General features: G+C 32.3%; 1 protein-coding gene across 2 annotated transcripts in view; it reads left to right on the top strand.

Moving 5' to 3' along the window:
- The window catches only part of sav (scaffold protein salvador), a 61,770-nt gene extending 48,233 nt beyond the window's left edge, over window positions 1-13,537 (top strand). The window contains exons 9-10 of one of the 2 annotated variants that reach the window (XM_075367200.1): window positions 869-1,034; window positions 7,765-13,537. In XM_075367200.1, the coding sequence (XP_075223315.1) occupies window positions 869-1,034; window positions 7,765-7,915 (317 nt within the window). In that variant the 3' untranslated portion in view covers window positions 7,916-13,537. The remainder of the gene's footprint in view (window positions 1-868; window positions 1,035-7,764) is intronic. The other variant, XM_075367201.1, reaches the window with a different exon arrangement.
- The last annotated feature ends 12,297 nt before the right edge of the window (window positions 13,538-25,834 follow it).

Below are 25,834 nucleotides of genomic sequence, written 5' to 3'. Positions count from 1 at the left end.
TGTCCAATGATCTCGGTGGCCATTTGAGAACCAGTCATGATCTATTCCAATGACTAGGTAACTTATTGTAGAGCAATGAGGTTGTTCCAGCGAGGTGAATTACTGTCCTCTAAAAAATTATCTGTTTGAAAATCTTCTGGCTGCAGAAAGGCTTACAAAGTTGATTTTTGATAGAAAAAAGTTAAGTTCATGTTATAAGGTTAAGGAAGTAAAGTATACTCTGTCACATACATGTTTTTCTGGCACTAAAGTGAATTATAATTTTGCTGCTAATTTACAAGGTATAGTTTTTACAACTTGTAATCTTATGAAAACTCTATACCTTTGTGGAAGACGCAAATTCAAACATACATGTAAAACTACACTGCAGCTTTAGGAATGTTTGGTTGTTCATTGATTGTGTTTAGTCTTCATTCATAAGTCTATATGTTCAGTATCTTCATCTCAGGTACTATTCATTCTTTTTAAACTTACTTTCTTCTATTGGTTTTAATTAGTTACGCTATGTTTAGAGAATCAGATTTTAATTCTATAATCTTTCTACTCATTTGACTTTCCCTTTTAGATTTGTACTGAGTGACTGACTGACAATTGGAAAATCAATCAGATGGTAGCACACAACAGTGTCGACAACCTAGTATTACCAAATAAAACTTATTTAATGAATTTTGTATTTAAACACAGACTTTCAGTAAATTATAGCTCATTGCTGTACATGTTTTGTATATGATGAAAGTTATAAAAAGGATTTGTTAACACACACACACATACTCTCCATATATATAGAAAAGAAACTGATGTATGAAATCAAAGTGACAGTGGTTTATTTTTATGTTTTTAACTGCATAAGTGTAATAAATTGTTACAGAAATACCTCATTGGCTTACTGTATATTCAAAAGCATCTAAGGACTTGGATCATAAACTAAAATGGGAAATGTTCAGATTGCCAGAATTAGATTGTTTCAATGCTATGTTAACACGGTTGTATAAACAAGAACTTGAAGAAATTGTCATGAGATATGAAGCCTACAGGTATAATAATTTATTTCTTATGTTATGCAGACATGCATGCACGCACATGCATTCACATATAAAAAATGTACATATTCATTTTTATTTAAATTCACTTATAGAAATATTTTATTGATGTAATAGTAATCTTTGTTAATATAATGGTAGAGGCATATCATGTCAAATTCTTCAAAAAAAGTCAAAATGTATCCCATCTCAGATTTTGATAAAACCTTTTGGTATATTTCTGTTATTAGTATCTTAAGATATCTGTAAATTTTTTCTCCTATGAAATTTTCAATTTTCAGATTTTATAAATGTTTGGTTACTCAATAGTGTTAATGTAAAATGCCATTACATTACAAAATAATTTATATCTCCCAAGCACTACTACAGATATTTTCTTCAATTATCACATCTATGTTAGGAAATTTATTTAACACACATTAAATTGTAACTTCATGCTTTCTGTTTGTACAGTGTACGATATATTGAAAAAAATCTCCCTCATGTGTTGCATCAACATGTTTTTGCTAAGCTTTTACAGACCTTATTACTTCTTATCTACAATTTACTTTTAAAAACTAATTTGATAATTTTTTACTACAGAGTATCCATATTTTAAATGCTAGTAAAAATTCTATTTTTGAAAACATTTGATTTTTCAATAGAAATACTTATTTTTCCATACATTTTTAAAAACTTTTCTTTTCCCAGGTACGAAACAACATTTACTGAAAGCCTTAGTATTGTTTATTTCTCCAGCCTATGCATTGATGAAAAATAATTTTAAAAATAACCATTCCGATTAGTTGAATATTCTAGTTATCTCAGTTTCAATAAATCCCTACAATCTTTGAGTAAACAAAATTATTTGTAGAGAAATTATTTTTCAAAACAAAGTTAATTCTGTAATTTTTCTAGTTTTTGAGGTCGTGTTTGACAGATCCACACAATGTCAAATTAAAATCTTCAGCAGTTATTGAAGGATAAATTTTTTAATTTATAATATCCATTTGTCATTACCATTTCTGAGCTGTTAAATAACAGGAGTATCCTATCCTACTAAACTGTGTTTGTATGTGTGTCTGTGTGTGTATCCCTCTTAGCTTAGCACTGGAATGTACCGTTCACTAGTGGAAAATCCCAAATCGTTAGTACAAGTCTCATGGTGGTCAGGTGTATACTTATATTATTATATATAGATATATCATATATGAATTGATTTATATGCAAATATCTTGAAAACAGTTGGTCCTAGCTAGCACTCTGAAAAATTTTTTCTATCCCCTTCAGTGACACGCCATTCACTCCCAGTGGTATTCGTCGAATGATAATATTTTCAAGTGCCCCTGGGGCACCATTTGGAAATTGGGTAAGGGGGTGCAATGTGGTGCCTTTGTAATATTTCAGCAACCGTTTGCCCAATTTTCACGATTCAAACCCTTATCTATCAGCAGGTCAACCGCTAACTGTTTAACGCATCGCATACACTGTCGATTGACTTGATGTTGATTATCTGGAAATTAAATCGTTTAGCCCTATGTTTTGATCTCACTCATCCACTGTAAAACATACCGATCCAATTTTTCGCTAAATACACTCAATCCTGTGTACTAGCACAGCTGTAAAGTATAAACTTATGAAGACTAAAAAGTAGAAAATAAAAAAGCTTTTTAAAGCACTCTTATTTTAAATGCACTAAAAAGTAGAAAATAAAAAATATGTAAAAAAAAATTTTAAACACCACTCTTAAATTAAAAACACTAAAATGTAAAAAATAATTTTAGGACAGTATCTCAGAATGGATTTGACAAGTTTTGATGGTGATATGTAAGATTATGTGAAAGTTATAGCTTCAAATTAAACATTTGATGTTATTACCAATATTTTCTTATGTGTGATTAATGGCCTAAAGAGTGGGGTGCAAACACGCAAACACGAAAAAATTGGCAAAAACATCAAATGTTTAATATGAAGTTATGACTTTCACATAATCATATCACCATCAAAGCTTGTTGTCAAATCCATTCTCAGATACTGTCCTAAAATTATTTTTACCTTTTAATGCATTTAATTTAAAAGTGGTGTTTTAAAAATTTTTTTTACATATTTTTTTTATTTATGCGATTGTTTTTCTTCATAAAACATGAATTATTACCAAAAAGTAGGCACCAGAATATACCGATCACTAGTGGAAAGTCCCAATTTGTTAGTATCAATTTCTAGAGTTAAATTTCTAATTTAACTTTGTTATATCAGTTTTCATCATTCCAAAAAAAAAAATAGTTTTATACAAGAGGTAATCAATTTTGGACACCTAATAATCCCATTCTGATATGTTGCCTGCCAGGGCAACCTGCTCGGAGAGGCGTGCCATAGGCACGCCCTGCAGCTAGTTATAAAACTAAAAATTTAATGAAAAAAATTAAGTTGTACAGTTAAAACATTTTACTGGTGGATTTAGGTTCTTGGATTAATTATTTATTCAAAATTTTATCAAGCTATGATCACATGTCCATGGTGATTCAACATGCTGTAACGACCAAGGCACCTTCTGTTATGACCAAGGCACCTAATTTTACATATTTACTTGAACTTTCATGTTTCTATTATAGATAATTCTTGAGAAGCGCTATAAAAAGAAAGGACACAGAAATGAAATTGAAAAGCACTGATTATTTTCCGTGAGCCTTTAAAAACCTCTGAAAGCCACTCTTTTGTTTAATTCAGTTAAATAAATAGCTCATAGTTTTTTGAACAGTTTGAAAAAAAATTTAATTAATTAGTTGAACTCCCAGGGGGTTGAAATTAAACTTTTTCTGAAAGCATATTTTTCACAAAAATTTAAAGTTTCAACTAAGCAAAAAATTGCCTGTTTTTCTATGAGTTTTATTAAACATTGTTTTTTTGGAATTTGCTTACATTACTGGTTATAAATTTTAGATTTTCTAAAAAAAATTTGTATCAATACTTGAGAAATAAATTATTTTATTTGTGATTGCATTATCCATGAGCACTCACAAGCAATTAAGCAGTCTCAAGATTTGAAAATTGCAAATTTCATAACAAAAAAAATTGTTATCTAATTTTTTTTTAATTGCAGATTTTCTTAAGATATCAATAATGGCAAACATACAAAGTTTTATCAAAATCCGAGGTGGTGGTTTATTTGACCTGGATGATTTGATATGAAATATGCAGTAGCAAATTGCTTATTTATTCATTAGAATTCAATTTTTGAACCAAAGGATTTTTGTTTATAAGACCTTTTCTTTTAGTTTCTCAGCAGTTTCTAACTTAAAACTCTATAGGCATATATAACAGCCATATAAGTGTTTTTTTACATGTATACCTGTAATAAAGTTTAGTTTAGTTATTTCCATTAGGACGCATTTTTTTTACAGTTGTACTAAATAAAAAGCAAGTTTATACAGTTAAATCCGGATACAAATTACTTTTATTTAGAAATTGGTTATAGATTAAAAAATAAAATATATTAATGTTTTATGAAAGCCTCAATGAGGCACTGTAACGAGAATCGTAAAATTCAACATAAATCTCAGCATTTAACAAAAGTATTTGATAAAAGTATTTTAACAGTAAGTTTTTTACTGTTTAAAGTATTTTAAACAGTGTTGTTTTGGCTGTGTGTAACTAAATTAACTTTGCAGCGATCCATTCTGAAATCATCAGCAGCATCAATTGCATCTGTTACATAAATTATGTCTGGTAAAGTATGCACTTACTTCATTAAAATCTTATGTCTACAATTTTGCAAAAATGGCCTCTGTTTATGTACTCATTATTTATGATTTTGATTTTTACTTTATCCGTGTGCTTGTAGGTTTGTAGTTAATGTACTGATTATTGCTGTATCTTTCAGCACATATAATTTAAAATATTAACTTTAACTTTTAACAATGTTGTGCATTTTTCCACCCATAAAGCAAAATTTCCAGGTGTTTTATTAGATAGTAAGTTACCCTTACATATATATATATATATATATATATATATATATATATATATATATATATATATATATGTTGCCAAATGGCTTTGATGGCATGTATTTCATAACCTTGTGGTGGCCCTGAAAAGGGCCGTTTTTTTGCGTTAGCTCTGAAAAGAGCTGTTGAGTCCATAAGCTGGTCTCTGACAAAGTTGGGGAGTTGCAGTTGGGTTCCCACTACAGCGTGGCAGTGGTGGTCCCCAGAGGCCCACAGTGTCAGGTCGGCATCGGTTGTCCTTTGCCGGCACAGCCAAGGTAGTTCTCTCTGAGCGATCCCATGCTGGGCTGGCTCCTGCTGCTGAGCCCGGTGAGTTGTAGCTGGAGCAGGAAGGTAGCGTTCGCGTCCAGTGGCTCCCTCGGCAGGCTGGCCAGGCCTGCGCTTCGGCAATGATCTGGAGATGTGGGCACCTGCTCACATCATTGCTACTGTTATTGCCCGCTGTTATTAAATTAGGCATCTATGTGGTAACAATATATATATATATATATATACCATATGAAATATATGCATACATATGTATTCCTATCTGAAGTAAAATCAATATCATAAATGTATAGTTTCATTTGATTTTTTGACTTGAGAAATTAAATAAAACAAGTTGCAGAACGACATCTTCAATCGTTTTCATAATATCCAACGTAAAACAGAAAAATTTATCAAAAAACACATTTTTTTACATTTGTAATACAAAAACTTTATTACATACTAATAAATGTATAAAATGTATTATCAAAATTTCTAGAGAATTTAATTCAGAGAAAAATGATGTAAAATAGCCAAAAAATAAATACAAATACAAGTTCAAGAATTTAATTTTATTACTAACACTTATTACTAACAGCCTATGATAACAGAGGGATTACACATACAAAGTATATTTGCTTTCCTACAACGTGCAGTGATGCAAAAAATAGTGTTGTGTTAAAGGTAAAAATAAAATTAATAAAATAAAACAAAAAAAACTAATGTTATTCAGACAATAGAGTTTACAAATCTTTCTCAAATTCAGTATCAGATTGAAAATTTGACAAATTATGATTTTGTAAGTTGGTAACAGAAATCAAATGGCTGACATGGCATTTTATATTGATGCATGTTCTGCGTTACTGCTGTGAATTTTTGCCAGTACAGTGTAGTTTAATTATGTATGTTTGTTTTAATTGCTGTCATATTGCAGAATGCCTCTGTTATTTACCACTGAGGAATATGCTGACATGATATTTATCTTGGAGGTGTGTAATGGAAATGCAACTGTTGTTGCTGCAGAAAAATCAAAGATGTTTTTCTAATTGTAGAATTCGAAATCCTAAAACAATTAATGGAATTAATTATATATAGTCTACAAGAAACAGGTACACTTCCCAGCATTAGTACACGCTGCCACTATTCTGCCCATCATGATGGCAATATTTTGAAACAATTATTGAAGCTACTCAACACATTCAGGGAGATAGTGACATGTGACCTTTCCCAGTGGTTCGGAGTTTTCTAGTCAATGATGTGGAGAATATTTCATAGCAATAAGCTGTATCCTTATCACAATCAATGAGTACAAATTCTTCAACCAAGAGATACTCCTCTTTGTTTGCAATATTGCAGCTGATTGAATATGAACCACTGATTGCAGTGGTTCATTTTATTTACTAACGAGGCTCAGTTTACTCAGGATGACATCAATAACCTTCATAACAAACATAATTTGGCAGAAGTCAATCTACACAAGACAGTACAACATAATTTCCAACACTGATTTAATGTCAATGTGTAGTGTGGTCTAGTTTATGATCAGCTAATTGGACCATTCATTCTCCGAGGATGTCCAAATTATGACATTTACTTAGAATTCCTTAAGGATCAATTGCCGCTGCTATTAGAAGATGTTTCGCTAGCATCAAGATATTGCATGTATTTTCAGCTTGATGGTGCATCTCCCTACTTACGTGCAGTATCAACATACTTAAATGAGCAATTTCCAAAGCATGGTTGGCTGCAACAGACCACACTCCTGGCCATCAATATCATCTGATCTAACATCATTAGTTTTTTTGTGTGGGGTTGATGAAATGTATTGTGTTAAAGAGAAAAGTTCATACGCGTGAAGAGTTAATTCCTTGCATTAAAGATTCTGCTGCACAAATTAAAGAAAGACATGGAGAATTGCAGAGAGTAACACTAGCAATCTGAAAGTGTGCACAGCCAAATGTATTGAAAATAGATTTTTGAAAATTTACTGTAAACTTGATTAATGCATCAATACTTTTTTATTTTTTTAACATTGTATCAATTATATGTTAACTTCATTTTCTGTAATTTATAACATTTAAAGGTTTTCATACAATAAGTCTTAGTAATAAAATTACATTTTTGGAACTTGTATTTGTTTTTTGTTAGGCTATTTTATATCAGTTTTCTCAGAATTAAGATCTCTACAATTTTTGATAATACATTTTATGTACTTATTATTCATTTAACAAAATTTTTATATTACAAAAGTAAAAAAATGTGTTTTTAGATAATAAATTTTTCTGTTTTACATCAGTTATTATGAAAACTACTGGAGATATCGTTCTAGAACCTGTTTTATTCAGTTTCTCAGGTCAAAAAACTGTAATAAGAAACTATCAAGTTTACCCCCCTTAATTTGGATTCCTAGATGTTTTTCAGTAGTAGAAACAATTCAGAAAATGCCAGTAATACTACATGAACCATCTTATACACAATGTAATTTTTTTTAGGTCTGCGTTGTTGTGTGAAATGGAACAGCGGTTATCACAGCCGCATCACATTGTACCAGATGTTGCTGAAGGAGGTATGAAAGTCGTTGAGTTGACTACAGAGGTATTAAAAGAAACTGCTCTCTCACACCAATCTGAAACTAAAGTATAATTTATTAGTTATTATTATTATTTACCACACATGAATTTTTTTATGTGGCTGTGAATTTTAATCAGACCGTGAAAAGATTCCTATAGATAAATATATAAGTTAAATAAACAATATTGATGCTGTTAGATTTATTATTATTTTTATTATTATTATTATTTGGTATCTTATTTTTATTTTAAATATTTATGTGACAAAGTATTCCTATTAAATGAAATATTATGATTATATTTTAAATGTATATTTCCTTTTATAATTCTTATTTATGTTTGCTTAAAAATGTTGTTATTATTATTATTATTATTATTATTATTTTATGCTAAAGAAATATTTTAACGTTCAAATTATGTTGTTTAAAAATATACATTTATATAAATATGTGATTAAGTAGTAGGTAAATGCATAGAGTATGCCAGATAGACTGATGTAAACAAGCATTGTTATGAACTGGCTGATACATTTAGTTAAATTATTAATGAAATTTAAACATTAATCAAATTGGCAGCTATAGTAACTTTAGTGAATCAAAAAGCTACATTTTTTTGATAAGCATCTTTATTTAGGTGATACTAGTGTTAATTGTTAAAAAAATGTTTGATTTCATTTTTTATTTTAACACAATTACATATTATTTGAATGAAATTAATACATTAGTTGTCATTTATCTCTTACTTCTTATCCGTAAATTTATTTATATTTAATTTTTTTAATGAGAAGTATGAAGTAAGAATATGATTAAACAACTAATGTGTAAACTCATGTATACAGACCAACAATTAATTAATGAAACAGGTATCATGGAATTAAATAGAAACCAAATAACCGAATGTCAACCATGTTTTATTCAAAGCACATTTCTTTGGCATCAATACAATATGTAGTAAGGTTTAGTATTGTGTGAAATAACTACTGCAAGTCTTTTTGGTACAGCCTTAAGACTGGGTGTCACATTCCAATGAATTTCTTAAACATTGTCAAAAAAGAAATACTTTTTCAATGGTAATTTTAATTATAGAAACATGAAGTAATCTCCAGAAGACCATGTGGAGGAAAGGATGGATTAAAAGTACAGATTTGTTTTTAAAAGTCAAAAATTCTTGGATAATTACTGTCTGGTAAGTAGCATTGTTGTGAAGAAGGGACAACATGTTTAGTGTTGAGTATTTGGTGTCAAACATACTGATCCTCCCCTACAAGCTTTCCAGAACATTCAAATAAAAATGTCTGTTGCCATCTTGTCCTGTAGGACAAATCTGTAGTGAATAATTTCTTTGCTCTCATAAAGATAAAAGCTTTTATTTATGACTTATTTTTATCTTAGAGATTTAAAGATGATTTTCTTGTCTTTTAGTGATTCCAATGACCTTCATTCAGCACTTTGGTGTTACTTATGAGATTTTAGTGAAAACATGTTTTATTTTCATGACTTGAGAAACGTAAATGATATTTCTTACATACTGATTACAGTCATCTTAAATCTTGTAGCAAGGAATGCAGCAACTAAGTGAGAAGCAACATTCTTTTGGTCAAAATCTTCTTGTAAGATTTGACAAACTGTCATTTCTGTAACATCCAAATCAATCTGCAATCATTCTTATATTTCACATTTCAAACCTCTTTAACATTCTCTTACTGTGGTAATGACATGGTAAGAAATTAGTTCCTTGTTCCAATCAGAAGTTGACATCAGGCCTGTTGTCATCTTAAATGGTCTCTACTACTTTTGAACTGATAAAATCACTTGAATATGTATAATTAAGCATCTAACCCCATATATATTGCCTTATGAATGTTTTTCTTCTTCCCCCCCCACAATTAAACGAGCCTCCCTGTCTTCCAGCATGACAGGTTGTCCTGCTGGTTAGATCTTTTGTTTTGTGCCTGCCTCTAACCCCTAGTGCAGGGGTCACCAGAACCAGGTATACTGATCCTGACCCACACCAGCAGCCGGGTCTCAATCCTTAGGTGACTTAGCCTCTAATGGGGATCCCCCACCAGGACAGGAGCCGTAACTCCCTCCCTGTTGACATCCGGTTGACTATGGAATACTGCAACCCATCTGGAGTCCCCAGCTGTTCCTTGGAACCGGAACACCTCAGTGTGCTGGCCCTCGCAGCTAGGGCTGTCCAATCGTCCTGACAGTGCATGTCCCTCCTTTGGTGCTCATTAGACAACAGCAGTCTCAACATGTTGTCGAACCTAAGCAAGTCCGGCCACCCATGCGATGTCCAGAACTACTACATGCCAGACATTTTCTGGGTTCCTTACAGGTATGACTTTATGACCACTGTCTCCACAATTATAACAGAGGGCAGACCTGTTGGGCCCATAACACTTCACACCCCTATGGCCAGTGCCCCAGCATCTATAGCACTTGTTGACATCCTTCATCAATTCCACTCTGCTGGAGTGCCTTCCAATCTTGATCCTTCCTCTATCAGCCAACTGCCTTGCCTCCTGTCAGGGAAGCCGAACAGTGACTTTGAGAGTTTCACCGTATGCTGGTCGCAAGGACGAAGCCCATATAGGGACCTTGGAGCCCACCTCCTTTTGAATAGCAGCCACGACCTCCTCCTGAGTGGAGTTCAGGTCAAGGTTCTTATCACATAAGGACACCAAGCGAGCCTCCAGACACCGGTCACCGACCGTCACACCTTGCACATCAGTGCCCAACCTCCTCTTGATATCACCATGTTTAGAGTCGAGTACCTGACCCTAATCTCCAGAGAGCCAGCATGGCCCCTTTGGACAGATAAAATGTCTTTTGCCAGATCGTCCCCGATACCTCCGCGTAACTCGTACCTCCTCTGTTCACAACGTTGTCTTCGGACCTCTGGGTACCTGCACTGTAGACATCTTGACATCAGTAATGTGAAGAAATAGCCTATCATGGGACTGAACCAAAACTCACTCAAAATTCCATTGTTTTTTTGGAAACGATTGCCAACATCATTATTAGGTCCATATAGTATGAGTTTGCCACTCTCTGCTCGCCTGATCTTGTTAAGCACTATCAGCAGGTGCCTCAGCAGATCCTTATCATCCTTTATTACAATCGTGTATACTCTGGACACATCAGAATCCTTGTCATCCAGATAGAAAATGTCTTTGGGAATTCTGCAGCACCGCCTCACTGGGAATAACTACCTTAGTGTTCAATCTGGCATGTGCCAGGCGGCACAGTCATATACCATGTTGGCATATGTACTCCTCTTCTCCAGATCCTGGTTGAGGAGGAACTCACAACATCCTTCACTGTTTTCTGCAGGGAGCTCCCTCCTGATGTCAACTTTAATGTAGCTTTCTTTCCCCAGCGAGAGCCTATGATCTCCTGGAGCTTTTTGATATTAACAGATCTTAAACCCATATAACCACCTCTAAATTGGTCCTAGAGGTCTGAGTCTCCTTGTCCTGATGGTCCATATATATACTCAACTCCTGAGTGGCGCCCACCATCACTCAGCCCTGCCCTTCACCACTCGGGCTAGGTTACGAATCCTCCAGACAGGCATTTGGTCATTCTCACAAAGTGCCAGAAGCTCCTCGATAGACTCCATCAGTTGTGCCCCCTGTACCTCAAACCCAGTACCAGCACCCTGCAACCCCCTGCTGCTGTCCTGGGTTGCAGCCCCCTGCTGCAACCCAGTACCAGCAGTGGAGCCCACTGTGGGGTCCACTTGCTGGACTAGTGGCTCTTAGCCAGCACATCAGATGGCCCTTCTGACCCAGTCACCTCTTCCTAACAGCACACCACCAAATCATCAGCCTGTGAAGCTGCAATGTTCTGTTTGTTTATTGCAGCAGTTATATTCATTTTTACCCCAGTATTTTTAGGAAACACACCGTAAGACATGCAATCAGTCAGATCCGGTCCAGACTGCTGTCTCATCTCCAGAGAGCTGTCCCTCATAGGCTGAAGCATTTAAACAGCATCATTGGAATCAGTATAATCCAACCTATAGGTCTTAACCTCACAGCCCAGACCTGCTCATCCTGGTGCCTCTGGAGGAGCCTGCTTTTTTCTTCACCTCCTGATCCTTCTGAAAGTCAGACATAACAGAAAATGTATAATACAACTCTTCTGATACAGATGAAAATGTGTGAGTTGAGAACCCACGCAGGTACACCATGCAAAGAAAATAGTTCAACGATAAAATATTTTCTAAGTCCAAAATCAAAACAAAGATCAACTGTTATAATGTAAACAACAACTAGGCCAGATAAAGTTAATGGTAATATACTATATCACCACAATTAACACAGTAAGTATGGAAAACGTTACTCACCAAACACTATAATAGTGAAATTCGCTGAGAAAATCTTCTAAGTTTGAGCGATAATAAAGATAACACTGGCAAGGGAAATTATTTCGCAAAATTTCCATGTGCTCCAACAGCTGATGTTAAATTTTTTACAAGTCAATAAAAATAAGAACTTCAACTTGGAAAACTTCCGTACATCGAATGTAGACAAAAGATAATGTAAATATATTATATATATAGTATATCAGTACAAATAACTCAGTAAGAATTAAAATAAGTTACTTACCACACAACACAAGTAATACAAGTGATTAGCGAAAAAGCAAATAAGCATGCAGAAAATACTAAAAAATTCCTTACCAGCCCACAGTTGCAAGGCAATCAAGGAAACTGTTTATTACTAAGAGTAAAAATATTAATAAATTGACAAAAACACCTCCAATTCTTCAAAAGTTGATCTGTTTGCATCATGAAACGTGCCAGAAAATGTCAAAAACAAAAGGGTCCCCAAAAGTTCAGGAAAAGTCTGAAATTACTACAGCCTAAGTGGGAGAGTATAACCCCAATTAGGCCAAACTACAAAATGAATATAAATACTGAAAATGAAAAACATTCAAAAAAGAACAAAACAGTATAACAAACTAAAGAAATCTAACAACAAAAAACAAAATTGTAACACTTTAAACATGGAATAGGGAATGTAAACACGGAGCGCGAGTTAGATTGACGTCACATGATAATGCTCGAAACCAACTCAGTTGCCTCATGAACTACATCGTTTCAGATGCACTTTTACTGAATATAATACAGAATTTGATTTTCAATCTGTGTTACATATTACTGTTATTCAAATTGTTTTCCACTATATATAAAAAATGTTGCCAACTTTCCTGATATGCTTAGTTTGGAGGTCTCTGCAGTGCTCAAAATCACATATTTAGGATAGCTTACGAAGTGCACATTGCTTACTAGATGGCGTTTGTGTTTTGATCTGAGTAAAATTTCTCATTATTTAATTGTTGGATTGTACATATTTTTTTTTTATTATTACTCTTGTAAAATGGGTAGATCAGTAAAATCTCCATTTTTTTTTTTTTTTTTTTTTTTTTTTTATGTAAGGTAATGGCACCTATAGATGACACATTAAGGATTTTTTTCTACATTTTGCACCGTGGAAACCACAAATTACAGAATTTTTCATGACTGTTAGTGCTCAAACAGGCTTTGAGTATTTGTCTATCAGCTAGAAAGTTTTCAGCGTCCTACGTTTACATAGATGTAATGGAACTAATTTTTTTTTAATCACTCAATTGGCCCCTATAGATGACATTCAAAATTCGTTCGGTTCATAGAGATGACAATGACGGCGCCTAAAGATGACATAGGTTTCTGTGTAAATTAAAAAGCCAAATTAGCAAAAATAATAACACATTTATTTTAATTATAATAAAGAAATTAAAGATTTGCAACTTGGGGCACATCATAAATCTCCCTAGTTGAACTAAATTTGGTGGGCGTTTTTATTTTGCCCACAACATCATCCCAAGCATAAAATAACCGATCCTCCCTTTGAGGCCATTTCCACAGTCGCCCATGACGCACCATGGCAGTCACGACGACTCCATCTTCTTTGACAACGATTATCCTACCAGGAAAAATATTATTTTCGTATCTTACGGCAACATACTCCCCAACCTCCTTCCTTGGGGCTTGCAGCTCATTATCGGAGGATCCTGAGCTTTTTTCATCCCATTCACCTCCAGACGACGATTTCAAACTCCCAGCTTCATCATTTGATGAAGCATCTGAATCTTCACTTTCTTTAGTTTTTCTAGAATGGGTCAAGAGGCGCCTCGGGGCTTTTTTGCACTTCTTGTCCTCTTTTTCTTGCCTCTTTGTAAGCCTAGCCGCCAATCGTTTTTGTTTCTCCTCATCTTTCTGTTTCTTCAGATCTAACTTTTTCTGGTGATACTCCTGCCACTGAGAGGATGAAATCACCGAAAGGATTTTTTCCTTCGACCTTCTCTTTTTCGGTACTGTACTTTCCTTTGGCCAGAAAAGGCATCTTTTAAAAGGTGACGGGATATAAGATGATGTAGAAGGAATAGGAGTTTCTACAGGAGAAGAAGCTTCTAAAGGAACAGAAACTTCTAAAGAACCCGAAGCCTCTAAAGGAGCAGAAACTTCCAAAGGGACAGGAATTTCCATTCCGTCTTCAACAGAATCTAAAGGAGCAGAAATTTCCATTCCGTCTTCAACAGCATTTGGTAAAGGGGCTTCCAAAATAGTCACAGTATTTTTTTCTAATCCTGTTGTCACCTTCTTCCATAGCTCGTACAGGGAATGGTCGGTAACAGGGATGGAATCTTTATCCCCACTAAAAGAAGCAATTTTTTCTGCCCCGATTACTGTCTTCAGCCACGGAATACAATTAGGACAGCACAAATTAGTTTCTGTATTGGGTTCAGTTGCCTTCGGTGGCGCACCAGGCCTAACAGTGACTTCCAAAGGGTTCCAGGGCACTAACCCACATTTTTTGAACCCATTTGTCAAAATTTCTGACCGATACACATCCAATAAAAGTTGATTAAGTAAGGCGCAAAAATTACTTTTTGACACTTCACCACCGCTTAATCGATGTTGTAAAGCTTTCTCCTTCCACGAAGCTTTCAGCGTATGAAATACGGAGACGTCCATCGGTTGCAGCAAATTGGTGGCGTTGGGGTATAACGCCACTAAAACGATGTCATTTTGGCTGCAAAGCTGACTAACCTCCATAGATAGATGGGAGACGTGGCCATCGACAAAAAATAGTACTGGCCGCACTATCTTTTCTTTTTCCAGCCATGGAATGAACTGGTTTCCAATGTACTCATAAAAAATTGCGCAGGTCATCCATCCCTGCTCACTTTTTCCTATAGCCCATGATGTGGGCACATTTACGGTGATATGGAGCGGAATACGCGTATAACGGAAGACTACCAAGGGTGGTGCAAGATCTCCATTAGCATTGCCCGTAAAGAGAACTGTAATGCACTCTTTCTCGTCATTACCAACCGCTTGATAAATATTTTTACAACCGCGTTCAGCCATAACTTTTCCGGCTTTTGGTTGCAAGAAAAATGCTGTCTCATCAGCGTTAAATACGCGTTTGGGGTCATCCAAGACGCTCGCCAATCCGTTTCCCTCTAAATACGTATAAACGTCATTCTTCCAGCCGTCTAATTGCTCGTTTGTTATTGAGCTCCTGCTCTTTGTTAAATTTTGGGCAACGCGATTAGAAATCCGAGGGTGTCTACTCATAAAACTGCCATACCACTTTTTGGATGGAACCTTATCACGGAAAATGTCCTTCCCTAATTGAGCGGCTAATCTTTGCATGCTTATTAAAAAGGTTTCTTTCGAAACGGGAAATCCTTTTCTCGCTAATTCAAGGACCCATTCCTCAATTTTCAGTTCCTCATCGGCCGTAAAAGCCGTACGGGCTCCCATTTTTCTTGATATTGGGTTGATCCCTTTGACCTTGCTCCGAAGTGTAGAGCGGGGTATTTTGTACTTCTTAGCAGCCGCGTACACAGGTACCCCACGCATCACGTCATCCAGGGCTTTTGTCATAACTTCCTCATCATACTGCAGAATTTTTGTGGGAGGCATCGTCTTCATTCACCTAAAAAAATAAAAAGTTAATTAGGGATCGTATGCATAACCTAAAGATGACACGCTAAGAACCTAAGGATGACATAGCTGTCAGCTTAAGGTTCCTGGACAACTATTGCACATATCCCACATATTCTTTTTATTTTTTAACTTCTATAGCACTGAAGCATCAATCGGGGCTAAAAAACTTTAAGATGACAATACGATCATCTTTAGGAAACTGCGCCTTTTAAGGAACCTAAACATGACACCGCCTTTGCAACCCCAACCCATAACCAAAATGACTGTGCAAAGCGCTTTGTTGTGAAATTAAGTCTAACAATGACAAAAACTTATTTAGGTATATCTTTGCGATAAATATCGAGATTAAAAAACTTAAATAGTAAATACACTTACCTTAACCAAATCACTAGAATTGAAGCGAAAAACAGCAAATGATACAACCACAAACATAAACAAGACCGTATTATGGAAACCAAAATGGCGTTTGATTGTTTTGTTATGTTGTCTCCAGGGAGAAGAATCAGTGTTGTCAATGCAATAAATAAAATTCCCGCTACTTTTTTAAAACTCTTGTTTTTTGAAAGGTTATGAGACACTGTCATCTTTAGGTGGTATGTCATCTATAGGTGCCATTACTTTCTCTTGAATCATAATTGTATGTTGTATAAGGTTGAATGAATGTAATAATTTACATATCAAAATTTAAAAATTAGTTTTACTCTGTTCATTTCTAGATTTAGTTTTTTTCACAACTGCATAAATACTTAGTTTCTAGGTGGTTATTTTTTTATTTCAGTGACAGTATAACTTTTTAATAATTTACATAAAATTGTTTATGAATGAATGTGAATATTGTAAGTTTTTATGATTAAGAGACCGGAGGTCTGTGATGGAGGGCAAAGATAATTGATTGTCCGTAAATGAAATAAAAAAATGAGAACTGATACTCACTTTTACAAGCCTTTTTTTTTAAATTGTTAAATATTTCTATATATAATCATTTAACAGTATTTATTTAATAATAATTTCACAATTTCATAAACTTTTTTTAAATAAGATATATTTATAAATTTGTAAAATAGTATTCATATTTATAAAAAAAATAAAATGTATATGAATAACATTTAATTATGATTTATGATCTATTGTTTTAAATTGAATTTAGATAATAAAGTAGATATCCTTCCAAAGTTGTTGATTGCAGTCTTAAACATACTGAAATTTATCTAGTTTTTAATTTAAAATCTACATTATTTTATTACGTATGTATATAAATAATTACAAGGAAATTTTGCCTTTTAAATAATATTAAAATTTAATAATTGTAATAATGTTTTATAAATAAAAATAAGTTTTAGTTGACCAATTTTGAAAGAATTACTTAGAAACCTGGACCAGATAAAAGTATGGGAATGGTTTCCTGAAAACTTGGACATATCTTATGTTAAAGTAATACAAAATAAATTTTATTTAAAATGTTAAAATAAATAAAGGTAAGTTAAAATGTATACAGTTACATTATTATATATAAAAATGTTTTACTCATTTTATAAAATACAAGCTTGTAAAAGTAAGTATCGGTACTCATTTGTATTATTTCATTTATGGGCATTAGCAATTAGTAGCATATTAAATTACATTTTAATTTTTTTTTAATAATCTGAACAATTATGAAAGTATTACTAATTAAACAGGAAGATACCATCAGAGAAACATTGCTGTAACATCATAAGAAATGATTTATGCAATAATCTTTTATAGCATTATTACAATTGTACAAAATATACATTTATGCATTGGTTTATGATTGCAATCATGATATTTACAATAACATTTTGTTATTAGTTTATTTTTAAATTACATCATCTTCTCTCCGAGAAGATGTCCAAGATTGTTGACAAAATCTAAAAGCAAGCAAAATGAATAATATAAACTATTAAAAAGAAAGAAATGAACTTAACATGTTATGTAATTATTTGATGCTTTTTGTAATTAATTAAGTAATTTATGTAGTTTCAGAAGTATTATAATGTGAATTCACTGATGAATCATAATTAAGTCAAACATATTTTTAATCATAATTTAGTTGAATTTAAATTTTAGTTCTCTAACACATTCGCTACTGAACGACGTCACATGTATGTGACACATTGTGTTTCCAGCAGACTTAATCCAATCCTTAGACTCTTACTACAAACCAGATGTATAATGAATTACCTTACCCACAGACTTAAAACTTTTTTATTTTTATCAATTAGGACTCAAATGACTACAAACATGCCTAAGCTTTTTATTAACATTATTTACATTTTTAAATCTAGCTTTTTTGCATCTCACACATGTTTGATATCAGTCTGTAGAGTTTTTTACTTTGGATAAATTTGCAAGTAATAAGTTATAGACCAAACATAAAAAATATTGATGATAAAAATAAATGTATTTTATAAATACTTTTAGGTTTCTTTAAACTTTTGTTATTTACTAGTTTCAAGGCTTTTATTCAATAAAAGCTTTACCTAAAATAATAAAAAAATGTAATAAAAATTTTACCTTATGTTGCAAGTAGACAAAATATGCTGAAGTATTTGAGTTGAATGAAGTATGAAAAGTCAGCATATTTTATCATTAATATCACACATTTAGTAAAACGTTTTTACTTTCAGCTAAATCCAATGACAAAAAGTTTCAAAGAAACTAGTTTTTATTTTACAAATTGTATATAATATAAACATAGTACATAAAAATTGAATGTAACTTGCTGAGAAAACATAAATGTGTTTTGTGAAAAGTATTTGAAATTGCATGAAGCCTAGTTTCAAAAAAATAAAATCAAAGATAAAGGATAAAAACAACCTACTGTGATAAGACATCAAACATAAACAAGTCCTTATGCCAATCTTTAAAACATGGCGCTGGACAAAGGTCAATCTTGTCTTTCCGATCTGTGCAAGTGTTACAATAGTATTACATTGATTATCTTCTTTTTTTTGTTTCTTGTGGCAATGGTGACATGTTACTATTAGGTCCCCCTTCATGAGTCCATGTTGTTGTTGTTGATTCCAACTTGGCCAAACAGGGTGGCGAGTTATAGATCTAGGCTACATCTGAAGTAAGTTTGCTATAATGACATCTGTGAATTCCAAATAAGTGCAATTATTTCTTATGTTTTTTGAGTGTACAAAAATTTATTTTTCAAAATCCAGCATCAAGAAGGTTAAAAAATCATAAAGTGACTTTCTGGGAGTGAAATAGTAAATAATCATTTGATCACTGCAATCTATTTTACTCATGTTTTTGTTGTAAGCAATAACCATGGAGTTATTGCTTATTGCTTAGTTTCAGCCTGGATTCTTTTGTTAGTTACTTCTTCTGTTCCAGGTCTGTGGATTGTGAAAATTGTTAGAACATTTCTCATATCTTTCCACTAAATGAGGGTTATAAAGTCTTTCTGGTGGCTTATGCATCTATTTAAGCTTAGCTTTGCACTAATAACCACTTCTGGGTTTCCAGCTTGATTTTTCTGTAAGGTCGTCCCACACATTCATTTGGTTTTGCATGCGATGCTCCATTAGGTCTACACTATTATAGAAGTTATTATAAAAAGTAAGCGACTCTTCCCAATGTAATCTTCCATCAATTGAGTCACAACTTCAAAGGTGTGAACTTTTTCAGGGTTTGATAAAGTACCTTTACCTGTTTAGATGAATATGTTTAAAATGTAATCATCTGGGCTACAAAGCTCATAGAGCTTAATTCCATACTTGTGTCGTTTGTAATTTATATGTTGTAAAAATTACAATCTGCCACAAAACAAAATCATGGCCTCATCTGATGGCAAATTCTTTCTGGGACTATAAGATTTAAAAAAAAATCCCAACAGATGTTTCAGAACGTTATTTACTTTGAATAATTTGTCATTTGTAGAATCAGTCTCAAAGTCATAAAAACAGAAACATCTGAGTTTCGCCTCAAACCTATTTTTGGACATGTTTCTTTTTCTGAAAATTGGATGTCCATAAAGCTCTGAAGTAAGCCAACAGTTTCATGCTGGGAAATGTAAGTTGCCCTCGAGCATGCAAAGAACTAAGAACTTTTTGAACACATATTATGTAACAGGCTTCCACCATCACACAATCAAATGTTTGGTAGTAGGAATTCCCTAGACACATGATACAAATATTTATCCATGATATGGATCTCATCCAGCAAAGCTGTGGATGAGGAGCATCGTTTATATCAGTCCAGATGACTTATTGGTTCTGGTGTGTTCCACAACAAACAGAACGTTTGGATCATTAGCAGTGTTTTCGATATTCACTGCTTCATCATTTTCAAAATCTGTATCATCTGCCATGGGATTATTTGGATTTAAGCATTCATTAAAATCTATATTTAATGGCCCAGAAAGCTCATTCTTACCTTCATTCCTTTTATCATCCAATTCTTAGTGAGGAATATACTCATTAGTACCATTAGAAATAAATAAGGAACTTTCATCACTGTAATCATAGTCAGTTTAACGATCGATCAGTTTCAATGTCCATTCATTTTCTTTTTGTACCACAAATCCATCACTCGATAAATGCATAAAACAATTAGAACGTGCAAACCTTTAGCTTCTTTTTCATATTCCATGCAACCTTTTGAAGTATATCTCTTCCATTTTCTCATAATTCTTGAGCTGTGTTGGCTTTCAGTCCTTCAATGGTGTGTGGATTACTTTTGAACACACAATCTTGTAGATGTCCCCAGAGAAAAAAATCTGCATGAGAAAGATTAGGTGACCTAGCTAGCCATAAGCCAGTTACTCTTTCACCAAAGAAATTTCTTAAACAATCCATTGTTGCTCTTGCTGTGTGACATGTTGAAACCCCATGAATCTCTCTCACTTAATTCTAAATTAGTTAAATTACGTTACAATTTCTTGGTAGAAGTGTTCATTAAGAGTTTTCAAAGAATATGGATCCAATTATTCTTTACTTGGAAATTACACATCAATTTCTGTGGATGTAGAAGTTGTGGATGGATGATGTAAGGATTGTCGGAGCTTCGTTAGCGATCATTCTGACTATTAATGTAACCACTAAAATGAAATCAAGCCTCATCTGTAAAAAAATACATTATACCCATTGTATTGACAGTAGTGGAGCCTAGCAGCATAATCAGCTGGGTGTAATTCATGTTATATATGAATTCGTATTGCACTTTTTCACATCAGTTCAATTATTAATAACATTCCTTGACATCTAGACCTTTGACACACCTTTCTCCTAGCTATATTTTATTATTTTTTTTAAATACATAAAATCATTCTAAATAATGTATAAATATGAATTTTTACTTGTAATTTAAAGTAAATTATGAAAAATTATTCATCAGCTGGGTTATATAGCTTCTTAGATATAAAGGTAGATGATCATTGGAATCTTTGAAGAGATAACACAAAAGTTATAGAATATTTTATTTTTGTTTCTTTTGTTCATTCATGTCTTGTGCCTTTTTTAATCTGGGAGAGTCTAGTATAATTAGAGTTTAAGTATATTCACTGTAGACCCACAATAATTCATCATAAGCTCTGATAGTTTTTAAAATGTTTTTGTCATTTTCAAGAAATTCCTACAGGTGCTCAAAAAATTATCAATTTTTTGCTCAGTGAAGACCAATTTTTTTCCAGTTTATTATTTTCCCATACACAATATCCTAACTTCAATAATTACCTCTTTTTTTTTAATTTTGTTGTTAGAAGCTTTCTATCCCTTTTAACAATTATTTGCCCATTTCAAAAACTACTGCATTCATAAACTTGTCACAAGACCGTACAGACTTTACATAAAGTTATTTATGTGACCTAAATAAAGTGATTTTATATTTTGAAAACTGATTTTTTTTTTTGACATTATAAATACAGTTTACAGATAAATGTATTTTAAAAGTAATGAATAAACTAGATGTGTGGGAAATATGATAAGTGTCAAACTTTGAAAAACAATTTTTCTCTCTCTCTCTATATATATATATATATATCACTTGAGAATTATTAAATAATAATTTATTAAACTCTGTTTAATAATATTTTTTATCCTACTTTTACTTATGACTTCATTATTTGAAATAGATAAAATACTCTTAGTTTAAGCTTTTACATATGTTTTTATAATGCAAATAAATGTGTTAAAAGACGTCTGTAAATGTTTGTAGTCATTATAATCTGATATTATGGTAATATTTTTTACTATGCTTATTGTGCACATGATTTTTTATTAACTGTTAATTTAATATTACTTAGTTTTTCCTTTATTATATTTTTTTTTTATATTTATTTATCACTTTTATTCATCACAAATGTATTTTATATTTACATTCTAAGTATTAGTTTAAATTATTTATTAAAGGTGATATATATATATATATATATATTATTCAATTATTCATTTATTTGTTAATATTTTGAATAATTAGAAATACTTGTAAAAAATTCAACTGCTTGCTGTATAAGCTCCAAAAGACATATCATATTAAATAAAGTGCCATATGTTTTAAAAAGTTGCTTCTGTTGTGTAAGTAAATAAATATTATATATATAAATATAGATAATTTTATAATAATATATTGTAGCTTAATTTATGTTACAAAATAAATAAGTCATTTTATTTTTTACTCTCTTCTTTTTTTTTATATTGTATTTAGAAAATTTTTTAATTCTTTGAATAATCTACTGGTTATGAAATAGTCCATTGTTTTATTTCAGAGTTGTTGCAGATTCGACTTCCTGAAGAGCTTCCTTCAGTATATTATTTAGGCGAAATTAGATTTTAATTGAGCAGATGGATTCTGTTTTATTGTATATTCTGTAAAAAAAAAATGGTCTATCACATTTAAAAAAAATAGGTGTTCCCTTTTCTTCTGAGGTTGTAAATGTTTGTCACACCATAAATTTCCAGTAAAGGCATGTTATTGATATTCATTGTTAGCTCAGTGATATCATTTACTTGTGGTTCTATCTAGTATTTTAATCATATTCTTCATCTTCTTAATTGATTAAACTATTCTTTGTTAACAAAGAATACTTCAACAGTTTTATATAACTGAATCTTTTGTTTTTAATATCTAAATTATTACAAAACCTTAATGGAGAAATTATTGTTCATCTTAATGCAATAGTTGTTTGCTTCAAATTTGTTAAATTTGAGAGCTAATCCAGTTTGTTTAAATTTCTTTAAATCGCTCAGCTTCCAGTATGAGATTATTTATTTTATTTGTTTTTTTTTTTTTTTTTACATTTCCCGTCCTTGCTTTTTATAAGACTTCCTTGAAGAGATTTTGTTTACCTTTTTGCACTGTATCTCTTTTTTTGTCTTCAGTTACCTGACTGATTTGATGCAGCTCTCCAAGATTCCCTATCTAGTGCCAGTTGACTCATTTCAGTATACCCCCTACATTCTACATCCCTAACAATTTGTTTTATATATTCCAGACGTTGCCTACCTGCACAATTATTCCCATCTACATGTCCCTCCTTAAAGCGACTATTCCAGGATGCCTTAATATGTGTCATATAAGTCTGCATCTTCTTTTAACTATATTTTTCCAAATGCTTCTCTCAACATCAGTTTGCTGCAACACCTCTTCATTTGTCACTTTATCTACTCATCTGATTTTTAACAATCTCCTATAGCGCCACATTTCAAAAACGACTAATCTTTTCTTCTCAGGTACTCCAATCTTCCAAGTTTCACTTCCATATAAAGCTATACTCCAAATATATACTTTCAAAAATTTTTTACTGATGTTTAAATTCATTTTTGATGTAAGCAAATTATATTTTTGACTGAAAGCTCATTTCGCCTGTGCTGTACAGCATTTTATATCACTCCTGCTTCATCCATCTTTCAGAATTACTATATCATCAGCAAATCTTAACATCCTTATCTTTTCACCTTGCACTGTTACTACTCCGGATTTAGATTGTTCTTTAACATCATTAACCACTAGTTCTCTATGTAAAGATTAAAAAAAGTAACAGAGCTAGGGAACATCCTTGTCGGACTCCCTGTTTTATTACTGTTTTCTTATGTTCTTCGATTATTATAATTACAGTTTCCTTCCTGTAAATGTTTGCCATTTTTCTTCTATCTCTATACTTAAACCCTATATTTTTTAAATGCTGTACATTTTATTCCAGTCTACATTATCAAGTGTCTTTTCTAAGTCTATAGATGCTATATATGTTGGTTTGTTTTTCTTTAATCTTCCTTCTACTATTAATCTGAGTGCCAAAATTGCTTTCCTTGTCCCTATACTTTTCCTGAAACCAAATTGGTCTTCTCATAACACTTCTTCCACTCTCCTCTCAATTATTCTGTACAGAATCAAGTTAAGATTTTTGATGCATGAGTAGTTAAGCTAATTGTTCTGTATTCTTCACATTTATCTGCTCCTGCTTTCTGTGGTGTCATGACAATAACGCTGTCTCTGAAGTCTGATGGAACCCCTTTTTCGTAAATATTACACACCAGTTTGTATAATCTATCTATCACTTCCTCAACTGCACTGCGCAGTAATTTTGCCTATCCCAGGAGCCTTTCTGCCATTCAAATCATTTAATGCTGTCTTAAATTTAGATCTCAGTATTCTATCTCCCTTTTCATCCTCTTTGACCTCTTGAAAATTTGACTGTATCTCTAAAAATGTATATATCTATGAAGATATATATATGTCCTGTATCTTCTTGTAATTTATTCTACAAATTAATAATTATGATTACATAAATTAAGTATATAAATAATAACAGCAAAGAGTAAAAATGCATGGTAAGATAGATCTTCATAAAAATAGATATTTTAGAAAAGGCTAAGCAGCAGGTCAGATATCATAAGAAAACTGATTTCTATAATCTTAAATCCCGACTGCAAAACTTACATTCATGTTAAAAAATAGCAGTACAGGCATATTAAATACAGTACAAGTGAAAATGATAAAAACAACATTGTAATGCAAGAACATTTTGTTACAAGAAAGTTGCAAGTTAGTCAAGAAATTTTTTTTGAAATTTCTGAAGCATGGATGACTTCTAGCATCTTATCAAAAGTTTTTGTAATCTAATTGGTGGTATTTAAGTGAAAAAAGAATTTTAAAATATTCAAAATTTTGACTGTTGAGTTCCTTTTAGATTGCAGATAAATACAGATATCCAGAGGATTACAGTACTCTTCAGTCAAGGGCAAAGGCATTTCAGTAATAAGAAAGGATTTCTGTTTGGAATTTTTAGTTTAAGATAAAAATGAACAATTCTTGCTCATTAAATTATGATGGTGATTTAACCAGGAAGTTTAACTTTTTTTTTGTTCACATAATTTTTTCCTATTAATCTGATTGAAATAAATCTTGTTGCAATCAACACAGCTGCTTTTTGTGGTGGTACCATGATGAAAATAACTTTTAAAAGAAATCAGTCTGAAAATTGACAAAAAACCATTTTTCACTGTCTGGCGGATTGATAGGTAGAGTGGGAATACTGATATTCTATATGTATGCATTATGTTAAATGATGTTATATGGTCTTCTGTAGGGCAGGTCAGTTTCTGCACAAGATATGTAGCACCGTTAATAAAATCTTCAAAAATTGAGATATCTCATGTTAAACTTTTCAGATTCAGTTTACTATATATATAATATACAGCATCGATAGCGTAGTGGGAATTTTATATTATACTGGTGCATCACATTACATGGTCTTGATGTCGGTTCCATTTTTTTTCCACATCGTTTTTCATTTAAACTTTTGCACTATGAGAATTAATGTGATCATCATGAAATTCTTAAAATATTAAACTGTTTTTTTGGAAATGGAATTGTTTTATTATTATTTTTTGAATTAGTATTAGGTTTATTTATTTTTAATTTATGTGGGCATCTACTTTAAGGTCATTAGCCGTCGTCACATTCTTTAAAACAGAGTTTAATTCACCAGCAGATTTGTCAAATGTAAGGGTGTAAAGGA

Source organism: Lycorma delicatula, chromosome 5, assembly GCF_047948215.1.
Source record: "Lycorma delicatula isolate Av1 chromosome 5, ASM4794821v1, whole genome shotgun sequence".
In the NCBI taxonomy this organism is placed as follows: Eukaryota; Metazoa; Arthropoda; class Insecta; order Hemiptera; family Fulgoridae; genus Lycorma; species Lycorma delicatula.
The sequence above is the reverse complement of the archived record's forward strand: the minus strand, read 5'-3'. Positions and strand labels throughout refer to the sequence as shown.